We start from the raw sequence: 15,982 nt of genomic DNA, 5'->3' as shown, positions 1-15,982 counted from the left end.
CTTGAGGGCAGTAATGATGAGATAATATTTTATTCTAACATTGAACAAATATTCATTAAGTCCTTACTGTTCTGGTGACGGAGGTATGAACAAGACAGATAGAAGTCCTTGCTCTCATGGAGTTTTTGTTTTAAGGAGAGGCATGTTTTACAGATAAGAAGCAACTAAATAAATAAACAAAATAGGATCATCTCAGATTTAGATTGGGTAGTTAGGGAAGTTCTCCCCAAAGAGGTATTTGAGAGAAAAATCTCAATGATAAGAAGAACCCAATCACAAGACCAGAAAAGAGCAAATAGAAAGTCATCAAGTCGGGAGTGTGTTGTGTTTAAAGAACACGTGGATGACAGAGTGGCTGGAGCACAGTGGGTGGAGGGGAAGACTAGTTCGAGATGAGGTTATAGAGGTAAGCAAGGGCCAGATCTTGGAGGCCAAGCAAAGTGATTTGGATTTCAGTTTAAAACAGGGAGAGACATAATCTAATTTACAGCATAAAATGGTCTCTGGCTGCTGTTTAGGCAATGGATTGTACACGGTAAGAGTGGAAGCAAGATTAGTTGGAAGACTACTGCAGTGATCAAGAACATGAGATGAGAATAGGTTGAATTTGCTGATAGTAGAGGAGAGAGGCAAGTGGACCCATTTATAGTCTCTATAGTATTAAGTAGGGTACCTTGAACATGGTAGACGCTCAATATATGTTGATAAATATATGCCCAAGTGTTTCAAGATAGTTTCACCTTCTTAATTTGCATTTTATCTTCAAATTTTTCCTGCTTTGATTCACATAATATGGCTTAATATATTCCTGTCTGGCACTTGGCGAGCCAAAAACAAAACAAAAAAGAAACGAAAAAAGAAAAGGACCTCACGTCCAAGAAAACAGCATAGATCCCAGTGGAAAGTCAGTTAACAAAGAACTAAAATGATGTAAGATCATATTGTTAAGTTAATTATGGAAAGAAATAAATTACTTGCAACAAATGGTAGAACGTGGATTTCAAAAACCTATGATAGGATGAAAATGGAAATGGTATTCAAATACAAAGATCTACATTTTAAAAAAGAGAGCCTCTGTCAGCATCAGCTGGAACAGTGTGCCCAAAGAGGATGTGGGTAAAATTAATTTTCATTAAAATTGACGACTTTTCCAGTTCTAACTAACTTTTGATTTTTCTGGAAATGTAAAATCTTCATTTTGCCATCTTGATATGTGAATTTCCTAATAAGTAGGAAATTTATATTAAAATTCTAAGATCACTGAATGTGACCTGCCTTGTTTCTAAATTAGGAATCTGAGAAAAGACAGGCAATTCGGTAAGTTCTCATGCTCACATTCATGTATACTACCTAGGACATTTAAATTTTTATCCATAAAGATTCATCCTACATTATGGATTCAATCCAAATTTCTTCAATACAAAGCAAAATCCAAATGAAAATGGGATCAATTTTTGCCACTTTCCAGCTAAAATGCTAAATGGCCCCTGAATCGTGTGAAACTTGGCCCCAGTCAGTGTGAAAACTGGCTGCAATCTGTGTGAAAGGCAGTCTGGGTTGTCAAAGTAGTTCATGAACTTTGGCCACACTTGCAAGGATCCTGGTCCAAGTCTTAGTTTGTAATGCAACATGAAACCAGGTGAATTTCACATGGTTTCGGGTTTCCTCCTGAAAATTTGGCCTAGCTTTATAATCAATCATCAGTTTTTGGAACGATGAAAGCCAACACACCTTTTTGAAACTGAGGACTGTGTGCACACTGATGACAGCTAAGCTGTGAACCACCCTTTCACTTCCTTTGCCAAAAGAAGATTTCTCAGAATAGAAACAGGTTCCCTCTTACCTGGAAAGGGCAAGTTGAGTGATTTTGATATTGCATGTAGAAAGAAATAATACTCAATACATGGAGACATGCCATGTGAAATAATCACCACATATGGAGCAAGTGGCTACATTCTAATCATTTAGGGTTATGAGAATTTTATTCCATTCACATCCATGACAGATATCATGATGTTTAATCTCCTTGACCATTAAGATAAACTTTGAACTCGTCATCAGATAGAATAACTGCCATGGTGACTGTGCTGAGACATAGTCATTATCTCTATATGAAGAAATGGCAGAAGAATAGGAAGGAAAGTAAATCATAGCATAATTTTCATCTAGTTTAATAAACAGGAGGGATAAGACTACACACTTTTCAAGTTTGCATTGACTACATCTTTTGCAATAAAACCTCTACTGCGGTGAAAATGAATTCAATAATTAACTTCACAGACTGCATTTCACAAAAAACCTACACAGTGTCTGTTTTCAACCTGAAAGTTTTAAATGTGCTTTTCCACTGTAAGAAATGACTCTCTTCAACCAAATACTCGCATTTGTGCATAGTGACACGAGAAAATTGAGAGGTATGTCTGCACGGAGCCACTACATCATTGGAACAGCATGTCTGAACATTTGGGTAATAAGGCACAGATGTGAAGCAGAGGACTTGGCACTACCAAGGTAACAACAAAGCATTCACCATTGTCTTATAATGGTTAAAAGAGCCACATTTGAGAAGAATAAAAGAATGCCCCTCCTCCCTGGAATGTTAAATTATATTACACCTTTTATCTGCTTAAAAATCTATAAAGAATAAGAAATTCAAATAAGTATTATTCAAACTTATGATGAACAAAAATAGAAAATGCATTAATATTTTCATCTATAATACAACATATTTATGCAATAGCACATGAAGTTTAACTGCAGAAAAAGGCCAAATTCAATAGGAATCCACATGGTCTCTATATTACAAAACAACGCATACAAATCTGAAGGACCCAAGAGTCAATGGAAGGGAGGTGGTTGCTGACTTGTAGTAGTGATTCTGGCCCTTAATCAGTAGGAATCATTATTGCAGGGTGTCCTATTTACAGGTATCAAGTTAAGATAATGCACAAGATACAAACATTAGTTACAATTAAGGCTATTTCAGTTATAAGTGGTATGGTATTTTTGTCAGCCATTACTAAACCACATGACACCAAGGCAGTTATGAAGCCAGGGCTACTTTAATTCAATGAGTTTGGAGCTGAAAACTATTAATAATTTTCTGCCCAGGATTGGAAAAGTATAACTTACCCGAGGTCCCTGATCACCCTGTTCTCCCTGTAGAGTAGGAAAATGAGAAGATAGTTTTAGAACAAAGTCTGTAGATGCTCATTAAAAAGATCTAAATGTAACATAGTATAAGTCACGCCAGTATGGAGTTCCACTAATTTAATTTGTTCCTGCTACACATTTTCTTACCTTATCACCTTTTGGACCAGGAGGGCCCTGAAATAAAGAGGAAAAAAACATATTTTAAATAAATTTCAAAATATATTGTAGCTTAAATAGATAGGCTAGGGTTAGTCGCAAGATTCATGCAAATGGCACAGAGTTGTACCTGTCAGTGAGGTTTCTCAAGGAATTTTAGGTTCTAAACTATACTTGTAATATGGTTAGAATGTGAAAATGGTATTATATACATAAACAGGAAAGTATAAATATCATAAGTATATAATATGCTGAGTAAATTTTCACAAACTAAACACACCTAATGAAAGTAGAACCCAGCTAAAGGAACCCAGAGGCCCCTGTTGTGATGTTCCTTGTTACTGCTTGCCACCAACAGTAATCATGAATCTGACCTATGGCAGAATGGATTAGTTTGCCTGCTTTTGTACTTTTATAAATGTACTTATATAAATAGAATCATCCATTATGTGTTTAGCCTCTTTTGTTTAGTGTGTGTGAAATTCATGCAAAATTTTGTGTGTAGTTGTAGATTGTTTTTTTTTACTGATTTATAATATTCCACTGTGTGAATAAACAATTATTTATTTATTTATCCTACTGTTAATGTCCATTTGTTTCCAGGAGTTTTTGGGTCTTGGTTATTACAAATAGTGCTGCAATAAACATCCTAGTATACGTCTTTCGGTGAAAAATTGAATACATTTCTGTTGGGTGTATACCTAGGAGTGGAATTGTTACATTCTAGAAAATACATACATTTGGATTATTAGTTAGCAGATATTGCCAAATAGTTGTTCAATGTGGTTAACAATTATACTTCCATCAGCAATGTATGAGAATTTTCAGTTCCTCTATATCATCACCAATACTTGGTATTTTCCATCTTTTTCATTTTAGACATTCTGGTGGGAGGTATAGTAGTTTCACACAGTGTTTTAATTTGTACTTCTCCAGTAATTAAGTTGAACTCCTTTTAATAAATGTATTGGCCATTTTGCATCCTATCCCATAAAGTGTCTGTTCACATCATTTTCTATTGAGTTCTCCTATTATTTGCTAGAGTTCTTTACATATTATACATTGTATTGACAGACAGATAGATAGATAGACAGATAGGAGTTCTTTACACACTCTGAATTTGAGTCTTTTGTCAGAAAAGGATATATTTATTGCAAACATATTCTCCCACGCTGCATATTGTGTTTACATTCTCTTAAAAGATGTTTTTGATGAATAGAAGTTCTTCAACTCAATTTAACATTTTTTCTCTTTATGATTATCTCTTTTATTGTTCCACTTAGGAAATCTTTGCCTCCTTCAAGGTCATAAAGAGGTTCTTCTATGTTTGTTCTAAAAGCTAAAAGCTTTATTATTTTATCTTTCATATCTAGATCTGAATTCATGGAGAACTGATTTTGTGAATGACGTGAGGTTAAAGTCAAGATGGTTTTTTTCCCCATGTGGATATCAAATTAACCCAATACCATTTATTGAAAATGCCTCTTTTACCCATCACAGTACAGTGTTACCTTTGTCATAAATCAGATGACCATATACATGTGGGTCTTTTAGGAAATTTTTATTTTGTTGGACAGCTGTCTATTCTTAAGCCACACTGAGATTTTCTTTACTTTTAAACAAAAATACTAGCAGGAAACATGAATTCTAGAGGCATCAGTATTTTTTTTTCCTAGCTCTTAAAGATGAAGTCATGTCTCAGGGCTCAGCCCACCTGCGGAAGTAGAGCATTTCAGAGTTACCTTCAATCTCTCACCTTCCTTTTTAGCAGGGTTGGGAGACAAGGACAAGTCTAGACAGGAGTAAAGCCAAGGTCCTAACAAAGTACCCCTTCTGAGGTCCCAGTGGGGACTGCTATTTCACTTCAGGTGGGAATGTAAGAATGCTCCACCTACCAAAATACCTGCTGCTAAACACCAGTTGCAGAGGAGCTGTACCAAATTCCCATTCTCAGTTGCAGCAATTTTAACAGCTGTGAGGTTATCGTGAAATTAACAATAACAGGAACATCATGTCTTACATTTTGTATATTTTACCATCAACAAAGAACTTTGACCTGTTACTGTATTTAATCTTCTCCCAACCTAATGAGCAAAGTTTTATATTTCTTTTACAGATGCCAGAAATAAAACTCAAAGATTATCAAGGTTACACCTCTTGTAAGTGAGTTAGCCAGAACTTTAAGCTAGTCTGTGTGACTTTAAATGCAGTGGATCGTGATGCTAAGTGTTAGGGCACAGCTCTAGAACTAGATTCTCGGGAAGACTGACGGCCATGTATCTGGTGCCTGCTTTCAACAGGTGCCCTCTTGAATGCCTCCCAATTGCCTTTTTCTTTTTTTTTTTCTTTCTTTTCTTTTTTCTTCTTTTGGCCGAGCCACACAGCTTGCAGGATCTTATTTCCCCAACCGAGGATCAAACATGCCCCCTGCTGTGGAAGCACGGAGTTCTAACCACTGGACCGCCAGGGAATTTCCCCAATTGCCTTTTTCATAGTGTCATGAACAGCGGCCTCAACATCTCAAGTTCAAAATGCAGGAAAGAGGAATTGTAGAGCATCTGGGAGAGGGAGAGGGGGCCAAGATAATGGAATCAACTAAACAAATCCTTAACTCCCCCAATAATTTTGCCACTAAAAAGGGGAGCTATTTTAAGAACATTTTTCTTAATGTTTTCAGCGAATCAAGTAGTGAGTCATGAGTACAGTCTGTCTGTGTACCTCTGTAAAATTAAGTTTAAGAAATTTATTGGTCATTCTTGACACTCACAAAATGCTCACTAATGCTGTACAAGTAGGATTTTATTTTTGGTGGGGCAGAGTCAACCCAAAGAAAAGAATGAGAGGACACCTACCATCAAGTTAAGAAATGCAGTGGAGATTCTGGTCTTGATTTAATTAAGTAGCATGTTTAACTCTAATTAGATCTTTATATACATTTGGTGGATGCCTATAAAGAGTTTGGCAATGTTCTAAGCACTGGTAGAGGATATGGTGTGACATGCTGATTTAGAAAAGCTAAACAGGCTGTTCTCGAAAAGCTAAATAGCCTGTTGCCAAAGTCAAACACTTCTCCTACACTGGTGTTAAGAAAAATGACCCCTAGAAAATCCAGCTACTGTAAGGTCACTTACAATTACTGTGGACTTGTCCCCAGCCCCCCTCCCCTATGCCCATCAAAAGCTTCTCCTCTTTAAAGTTTAGTTTGCTTTTGCTTGTGAGATTTCAGAGGCCAAGGCTCTCATTGTACCAGTCTCCCAAAGGGACCTTGTTAGGTGATACGGCATGTTTGAGGTCAAAACTTTTGTGAAATTATTTTACAGTGGGGAACAGAGATGAGTCTTTTCCCCAACGTCCAATTACTAATGCTAAAGCCACATGTGTCCTCTAGAGCTCTTTAGACAGCTTGCCATAAGCAAGGATGCTTAATTCATGAACACACAAAAATTTGCATTTACAATTGAGTAATAAATACTGCTTCTTCAAAAGGGGGTATTTTTGAATAGACAGAATGGCGTCCTGGCACCTGCCAGCTCAATGCAGAACCAAAGCAGAGGTCAACCTCCATCCACAGCTGTGGCGGCTGCTTCGGACACTCCAGGCCCCACTTGTGCTCTCGGGTTTAATGGCAGGTGTTTTCTTCTGCTCTGAGTAAAATCCTACTCTTATTTCTAAGCTGGACCCTTTCACTGCAAACATGGGTTAAATACGTAGAAAAACGTGAGCTACCTTACTAAGCACAGATAGTATTTCAAAATTTTGGAGCCATGATTCTTTTTAAAGTCAAAACATTACAATCGAAAGAAAGGTTTCCTTGATTATTAACTTTTAAAATTAAAGCTGGGGCCTGATTTAAGTTATTTTTCTTTTGTCTTTAGAGTAAAGCAAAACAAAACTCTCTGGTATTAACTAAAGGATAGGCAGCAATACAAATTAATGAATTATTTGAATCAGAGAGGATTTTACACTGGCATTTTGCTGCTTCCAACTACAGCAAGTTAACGATCTAATATTCAGTGGACATATATGTTGTCCAGGTATCAGTATCAGTGGCTGGTTGTTAACTATTTGAAGGTAAAAGCCTGTTGCTAAAACAAGGTTGAGGTCAATGGGAAGGAAATATGGTAAAATTACTGGTCACAATTAAGTGAATAGTGAGTCACAGCCTCATATGAGGCTTCTTTTAAGACTCCTGTCTTTCTGGTCTGGTCTGGTATGTTGGAGTCAGATCTTTTATAATGTCCACTTTAATAAATAAATAAGAATACTTGAAATGATCTTTCTAATTAGTTTTACATAATTAGCTCTAATTACATAAATTTCAAAGGTGCTAACAACGTCTTTATTATTAGTGTTGTTAGTAGTTGGAGAGTTTCTTTTAGAGTGTTGTTAAAGTGTTATTAATTTACTACCAAAGTATTTATAAATTTCAGTGGCAAACTTCAAATTAGCTCCTATTCAAATGACTTCAAATACAGAACTTAGTAGCAACCTATTTGTATCAAGACTTTAATGTGGGCCTATAATAATTTTAGTCTCCTGAATTCTATTTCTATCCAAACAACTAAGGTTTTAGCTCTTTTTCCATGCACTATTATCTATTTCAATTAAATGATAAAAACCAAATTAAAAGCACAGGAATAAGAGGAACAATAAATGAGATTCAGGAAAATGTTGGATTTCAATCTACATAAAAGTAATTGAAATATAGCTGGAAAAGACAGATATAGTCATAGGGGTTGGATGGCCCAATAAAGGAGTTTTACTCACTAGAACTGTAAATTTTGTCTACTTTGAACTGGCAACAGCTAAAAAGGGAATGATTTTTACAAGACAGCAATCATGAAAACAAAATTAAATTCCACTAAAGGCAGAAAAATGGAAAGGGAGTAAACCCTGGAAATTCCTGACAGCCAGAGCTGCTGAAATATGAATGAAGTTATGGTTTCTATCCCAGAAAAGTGTAGATCATTTGTATTTTTGAAATATAACAATTCTTGTTCTGATGAATCTTTGCATTCCTGTAGAATTATGAGAAAATGCAAGTTTCATATTCTAAGCATTTATGGCCAACTATCAGCCAGGCAATGTGCTCTGAGTCTGGAGGATGGACATGTAAATATAATTATAACTAGTGGAATAAATGTTGTGTTGTAGGAGTACAGAGAGGAATGAAGGTAAGAGAGCAGGAATTAAAAAGATAACATTGGAACTGGCTCTTGAAAGTTGGCCGGGATAAGGGGAACTGGGGAGGAGTGAGGCTGTTCAGGCAGAAGGGATGAATGTGCAGACGTGTGAGAGGACATCCTGCCATCGGATGAAGAGTTCAGAGTGGTAAGAACATATGTGGTGTGGAGAGTGGAGATGGGGAATAGCAGGAAAGAGATTTGGGAAGACCGGCTAAAAATACCCAGGTCCCTGGGCTGGATTCTGTCATCGATTTAACAAGGGGGTGCTGAGATCAAGTGCGCCTTATGGAACTCAGAGAGCATGGAATGCTATTCTTCTTAGGACGTTGTTGCCTTGGTCCAAGGGAGAGATGGCAAAGATCTGAATTAAGATCATGACAATCAGGACACAGGAAAAGTTCTAGATTTACGAGAAATTTCTGAGGCAGAACCAACAGCAAAGTTAACTGATTGGACATGGGGGCCATTGACAGATCATCAACATGGTTGAAAAAGTTCTGTTCACTTGAAGTTCACAATTTAGTGCATTTGAAGAAAAGTGCTGGCCTAAGCTGATTCAATCCTGATAAACACAGCAGCTCCAGAGCCAAGTGAACCATATAAAGTGTGAAATCTAGTTTTAGGGATGTTTTTCAAATCCAAGCAGAGTATTAGCAGATTTGGCTGACCTAATCAGAAATAGCTGAGAGAGAGAGAGAATTCTCTGTCATCACTGTTGGGTAAAAGGAGCATGGGTGATAATATAATATGGCGGCCATACTGGGCTGCCACCATGCAGAAGCCACACTTCTTCTAATGTTAACTTATGAATAAAGTACATTTCTTTCCTCTACTTTTTAAACTGTAAACTTAACATGGAATTACTATATTTTAAAAGCCATAATTTCCTTAATCTTTTAAGGATAAAGAAGACAGAGTCTGCTGCGCGGCCGTTCTCTAGAAGCACAGCACAACCTCGGTAGCCACTGCATGTCTGATATCTGTGTGCTCAGGCACCCTTGCAAACATTACTTTATCAATATTCACAGTCTCCCAGGGAGGAAGGAAACACAAAGTATCCGATGTTCCCTTGAACAGTAGGATAGAAGCCTCAGTTCTACTGATGGCAAGATACGTCCCTGACTATATCATTAACTTGGCCCATTGTGCCAATGAGATAGATAGTCAAATCATATAGGCACGAAGAAACTGAATTTGGTACCTTGGTCCTTAGCATGTATCTGAAACCGCACAAAATCATACTGCAAATAGTATTAGCAATGGAAAAATCTACTACTTAGTAGAAAAATAGGGACCCTAGCTATTTACATGTGGATAAATCTACCTTGCTTCTGAATAAATTGCAGTTAGCATAGGTTCACCTCTAACTAAAATGTAAACATGTGTTCTTCCAAGTGTATACCTCAACCTTGAACTCATATATATCATTTTCCGCTTTACTGGCATAATATATTTTTAGGGACATTTCTTTCTCAAATCACCAATTTTTTTGTTTGTTTGTTTCACAGACTTCCAACTTTGCAAATAGCTTCAGCTAGTAATGTGTAAATTTAAAGCTTTTTATGGAAAACCTAACATGAAAATGTACGAGTTCCTATACATAAGTATAGATCAGTGTGTGTGTGTGTTTGTGTGTGTGTGTGTGCGTGTGTGTGCTTCCGTATAATTTCTTTTCAAATGCTACAGAAAAGAGTAAAAAATAAAAAGGAACGTATAATTTGGGGGAATTATTTTAAAATAAAATACATAAATTATCTTGGTGATAAGAGCTCAAGGTTTAGAATCAAACAGATCCAGACTGAAATCCTGGTTGTGATCACCTGTGTGATCTTTAGCAGATTAATTAATCTCTTTGAGCCTCAGTTTCTTCATCTGAAAAATGGGGAAAACAATGCTTACTCTTTGCTTAAATGAAACACTGTCCACAAAGCAACTTGTAGAATGCCTGGTCTACTAATGGTAATGATTTTGAAGCACACACTCAATATTTTAAATATTTTAACCAAGCTAAACACATAAAATTAAATTTCTTTTTCAGATACTTGACCTGAGGATGAAGAAAGTAAACATATTGATTTCCTAAAGTCAAAAGGCAATGCGGTGAGAAATGTATTAGGTGGAAGGTTGAAAACATTTCAAGAATATGTGGGTTTAATATAGTCACTTCAATGTACAGGAAATATTACCAAACGAAACAAAGCAAAACAAAAACACTTAATTGTTGTTTTAACCATACTACTTTAATGACTAAACAAGACTAAACTTTAGGCCCTGGAACTACCTAGTCGCCCCTAGCATACAGTAGATAATCAATTCTCGCTGAATCAAAACACCCAGAAAGACAAGAATGCAATAAAACTCTCCTGTGTTCAAAGCAGCAACATATAAAAAAAATATACAAGAACCAGATTCAATGTTGCTGCAGAAGAACCGTGTTTATTATAGTGTCAAACTCTGCTAAGCCAGGGAAGGGAATTACAGCTATAAACAGATTTATGGCTTCAGACTTTACACCTTTCGTTTTGCATTGAAGATTAAAAGAAACCAAGCAGAAAAGGGGGTCGGTATAAACAGAAATTTAAAATATCAAAACCAGCCCCACTTATTGAGAAGCTACTTTTTACAGCTCTTATTTTCTGGGCATTTTCTGTAATAAGATGGTAACTGTAAGTTCTTTTGTGATGTCAGCTTGAGCCTTGAATGAGGGACTATACGTACCCATGATCAGTCTTAAATCATAAGCAGCTGCCATAAGGAAACAATTAGTGAGGTCTAGCACTAAAAGAAAATTTAGAAAAACCAAACATTAAAAAAGGACTCTTGAAAGTTAGGCTGATGTAGCTCAATGGAGTTAAGGGCTTATAAAACAGCAGGAATCAGGGAAGCTCACTCTGGCTTTCTTTTCTAACGCAATACAAATCAAAGACAGCCAAATTACTGCTTCTGCCAATCATAACCAAGAGGTCCCTTCTTTCTAGAATCATTCCTTACATCTAAATATTTTAAAAGATTGCTAAAACTTTTTATTTGTTTAACTTTGCTTCTTTTTTTAAACTTATTTTTAAGAGGTCAAATAAAATGAACCCCATGGTGAAAGACTTGGAATCCTAAACATTCCTTTTGTGGAAAGAAAGTATCAACTTGCTCTCTAAATGCCCATAGTAGACCCTGTGATTTTACAGCCAATGGTGTAAACTATCCTATAATACTCTTAGTGTCCTCAATATAATTCAAAGGTATTCAGAGGTAACATCCATCTTTAAACCTGGAGTTTAATTTACAATCATTTATTTCTTCATGTTGCCTACTATACTGTCCCCAAATAATTTTTCCCAGACTATTTAAGAAAGCCTGCTTTGAAGGTCACTTTGATTCTTGACTTCACTTGTAGTATCTCATAGAGCAATACTGATTTTGTGCAGGGCAACTGAATACAATCCAGGGATGAGGGTAGGATGTCCCCTTGGAGTCTAACGAGATACACAGAAGGGATGGAAAAAACAACTGTCAGATGAGTCTGGGAGATCCTGAATCTCAGGGTTCCTCTGTGGTTCCTGAGCTTCCTATGCAAATTAGAAGCTCAATCTCCCTCATTCTCAGCTGATGACTAAACAGAGCAAAAGCTTTCATGTAAGCTTCTACAACTACCACACTCTCCATCTCCAGATTTTCTTGTATCTTCACCTCCTCTCTCCTGGGAGTGAAGGGACTATCATACCTATTCTCCCCACCCTCGCCCTGCTCTTCATTGTTGCTCTCACTTGTCTCTTCAACAAGTTCTCTTGGCTTAATTTCCAAAATAGCTCATACAACTCAACAGCAAAAAAAAAAAAAAAAAAAATCAAAAAATGGGCAGAAGAAGACCTAAACAAATGTTTCTCCAAAGAAGACATACAGATGGCCAAGAGGCACATGAAAAGCTGCTCAACATCACTAATTATTAGAGAAATGTAGATCAAAACTACGATGAGGTATCACCTCACACTGGTCAGAATGGCCATCATTAAAAATTCTGCAAATAACAAATGCTGGAGAGGATGTAGAGAAGAGGGAACCCTCCTACACTGTTGGTGGGAATGTAAGTTGGTACAACCACTATGGAAAATGGTATGGAGGTTCCTCAAAAAACTAAAAATAGAATTACTGTAATGATCCAGCAATCCCACTCCTAGGCAAAAATCCAGACAAAACTCTAATCCAAAAAGATACAAGCACCCGTATGGTCAGAGCAGCACTACTCACAATAGTCAAGACATGGAAACAATTTAAATGTCCACTGACAGATGAATGGACAAAGAAGATGTGGTACATATATACAATGGAATACTATTCAGCCATAAAAAAGAACAAAATAATGCCATTTGCAGCAACATGATTGCAACTAGAGATGATCATACTAAGTGAAGTAAGTCAGAAAGAGAAAGACAAATATCATATGACATAACTTATATGTGGAATCTAAAATATGATACAAATGAACCTATGAAACAGAAACAGACTTACGGACATAGAGAACAGACTTGTGGTTGCCAGGGGGGAGTGGGTAGGGGGAGGGATGGAGTGAGAGTTTGGGGTTAGCAGATGTCAGCTATTATATATCGAATGCATAAACAACAAGGCCCTACTGTATAGCCCAGAGAACTATATTCAGTATCCTATGATAAACCATCATGGAAAAGAAAAAAATATATATATATAAAAAGAATTGTATATATATGTATAACTGAATCGCTTTGCTGTACAGCAGAAATTAATACAACATTGTAAATAAAGTATACTTCAATAAAGAATAATAAAATAAAACAAAATAAATCCCATTACGGTTCCCTTGGATTCTTCTCCTTGGTCTCCAAACATGTTCATTCCCCCTCTCCTAAAGTCAAAGGAAAGAAAAGTTGCCTTTGCCCTCCATTCCCCCATTCTAAGGTCGTAAATTCTTACCATCTCCATTGAACTTCCCTGAGTAATAGACTGGTCACAGAAAGAAAGGAAATTGAACTTGAGGGAAGAGAAAGTAAGTAGCAGAGTAGAAGGCATATTTTTACATTCTAGCTTTGGGAAAAATAAAGTAACATGAGTTGAAATACATATTCGTCTTGAGGGCATTTCTTTCCATTAAGAAGAAGAAAGCTGAGCTATGGGAAGGGAAACTGCTGAGCCAGTCACTGGGGCCCTGGAAAGGAGCCACCCTGGGCTAAACTAAAACTAAATAAACCACAGCTTTGAGGAGGGAGGGTTGACAAAGCCCATAAATGTCAAGATTGCCCAGATTTGTTTCTAAACCTTTTGTCTTTTCACTTTACTCCCTTCATCAGCTATCAAATATACTATTTGGCTTTACCTATTACCTGAATTATGTCCTAAATTCTTTTCCAAGCTGCAATCCTGCATCCTCAACTGCTCACCAGATGTCTAAGCCAAGAGAGGCCATCATCAGCTCAAACTCAACATTTTCCAACCAAACTTCTCAGTTTCTACTGCAAGCCAATCATGACTCTGACTTCCCTAGTTTTGTTTAACACACTGCTACTCCTGCAAGCCTAAAAGCTCAGTGTTACGCTTGATTCCGTCAGTAGGATCTATCGACAAGTCCTATATTCATTCTCCCCAAAATCCCTTGAATATAGCTTTCCATGTTTGTTGCTAGTACCCTTGTGCCTGGAAAACAAGAATAGTCTACAAGCATCTTTGGTCTTCCTTTACTTCCTCTTACATTCTTTTGGCAGGCTATGTTTTCTAAAGTGCCTTTCTAAACGTATCATTCCTGAGCTCAAAAAACATCAATGGCTCATTTGTAAATCCACTCTGAGAAAGTTGTTATAGGCAATGAGCTTCCATGGATGCAAAAGCTATTAGGTGACAGGTTTTGGGAAAGCAGGCCAATACCACTGACCTGCCAATCAACCAACTATTTTATGTCTCTTGGTATGATGAAATAAGAAGCATATTACACCTTTATGAGAGACTCTTTCTGAAAATTGAACCAGAACCTAATCAAACCTCTAAATAGAACTTGCGAAAGATATTTACAAGAAATACAGAAGATAAGAGAATAAGTTCAAAAGCACCATAAGGAAGTTAGACCAGAATGCGGGGCATATTCTATAAATAGGATGAATGCCCTGAAAAAACTGATGACATGAAAACATAAAAAGAGGAGGAAGATGACTATAGAATAAAAGAGATGAAGAGTTATAGCAATTAAATTCCAAGTGTGGGCTTTACATCTTGATTCAAACCATCTATAGAGACATTTTCGAGATAATTGGGGAAATTTGAATATGGACTGGGTATGATGATATTTAAAGAGTTATTATTAATTTTATTAGGGTCAATAATGAAGTGATGGATATGTTACAGAAAGGTCTTATCAGTTAGAGATTCATATTTCAGTATTTGTAGATGCAATGACACGATATCTAGGTTTTGCTTTTAAATACATCATCAAAAAAACAAAGCAAAACAAAATAAACGAGAGGAAGGGATTCATGAAACAAGATTAGTCTTGGATAATTCTTGAAGCTGGTTGAGGGGTCTAGGGCAGTTTATGACACTATTTTCTCTTCCTTTTAAATAAGCTTGAGAATTCCCCAAAGAACTAGTTATATAATTAAAAATTTCATTTAGATGACCCTTCTGATCCCTACTACATAAAGTGTTAGCTTCTGCTTGTGTCCAAAGTCCTCTAATTTGTCTCATTTTATTTTATTTATGTTTTATTTTTTAAAAAAATCTTTATTGGAGTATAATTGCTTTACAGTGGTGTGTCAGTTTCTGCTTTATAACAAAGTGAATCAGCTATACATACACATACATCCCCATATCGCCTCCCTCTTGCGTCTCCCTCCCACCCTCCCTATCCCACCCCTCTAGGCGGTCACAAAGCACCGAGCTGATCTCCCTGTGCTATGCGGCTGCTTCCCACTAGCTATCTGTTTTATGCTTGGTAGTGTATATATGTCCATGCCACTGTCTCACTTCGTCCCAGCTTCCCCTTCCCCTTCCCCCTGTCCTCAAGTCCATTCTCTACGTCTGCATCTTTATTCCGAAGTCCTCTATTATCTGCTTCTAACTTTCCTTTTCTGCTTTATCCCCCATATGCCAGCTCTGCCTCTATTCCCTTAAAGATCCTCTCCGCCAGTCAGCCTTGAATACCAGCTGTTGTCAGAGTGCCCCTCACTCTCCCCACTTTCTGCACCTTTCTCCCCACTTTACGCCATTCTTTCTGCTGAATAAACATCATCAGTTATCATTTTGCTTAGAATAACGATAGCACAACCTTCTTGAAACTTCTTACCTGGCAACCTGAGCTATGGAGCTACTTGGAGAAAAACACAGTAGGAATCTGAGTTTCTGAAAGAAACATTAGTCCTTGCAGTAAAAGTCTCATCTTTGCCTCCCCTACAATCCCACTATCATTATTGCCAGTCACTGATGGCTCGTATCAGTGACCTCTCTTCCCTGAGCTTTACCTGACCCTCTTTTGG

General features: G+C 37.0%; 1 protein-coding gene across 1 annotated transcript in view; it reads right to left on the bottom strand.

Moving 5' to 3' along the window:
* The window catches only part of COL25A1 (collagen type XXV alpha 1 chain), a 483,537-nt gene that overhangs the window by 150,276 nt on the left and 317,279 nt on the right, over positions 1–15,982 (bottom strand). Inside the window, exons 6-7 of the mRNA XM_007452167.1 lie at positions 3,301–3,327; positions 3,133–3,159 (exon numbers count right to left, since the gene is read on the bottom strand). Coding sequence (XP_007452229.1) covers positions 3,133–3,159; positions 3,301–3,327 — 54 coding nt within the window. The remainder of the gene's footprint in view (positions 1–3,132; positions 3,160–3,300; positions 3,328–15,982) is intronic.

Source organism: Lipotes vexillifer, unplaced genomic scaffold (assembly GCF_000442215.2).
Source record: "Lipotes vexillifer unplaced genomic scaffold, Lipotes_vexillifer_v1.1 scaffold22, whole genome shotgun sequence".
Lineage (NCBI taxonomy): Eukaryota > Metazoa > Chordata > Mammalia > Artiodactyla > Lipotidae > Lipotes > Lipotes vexillifer.
This window is presented reverse-complemented; position numbering and strand designations above follow the sequence as displayed.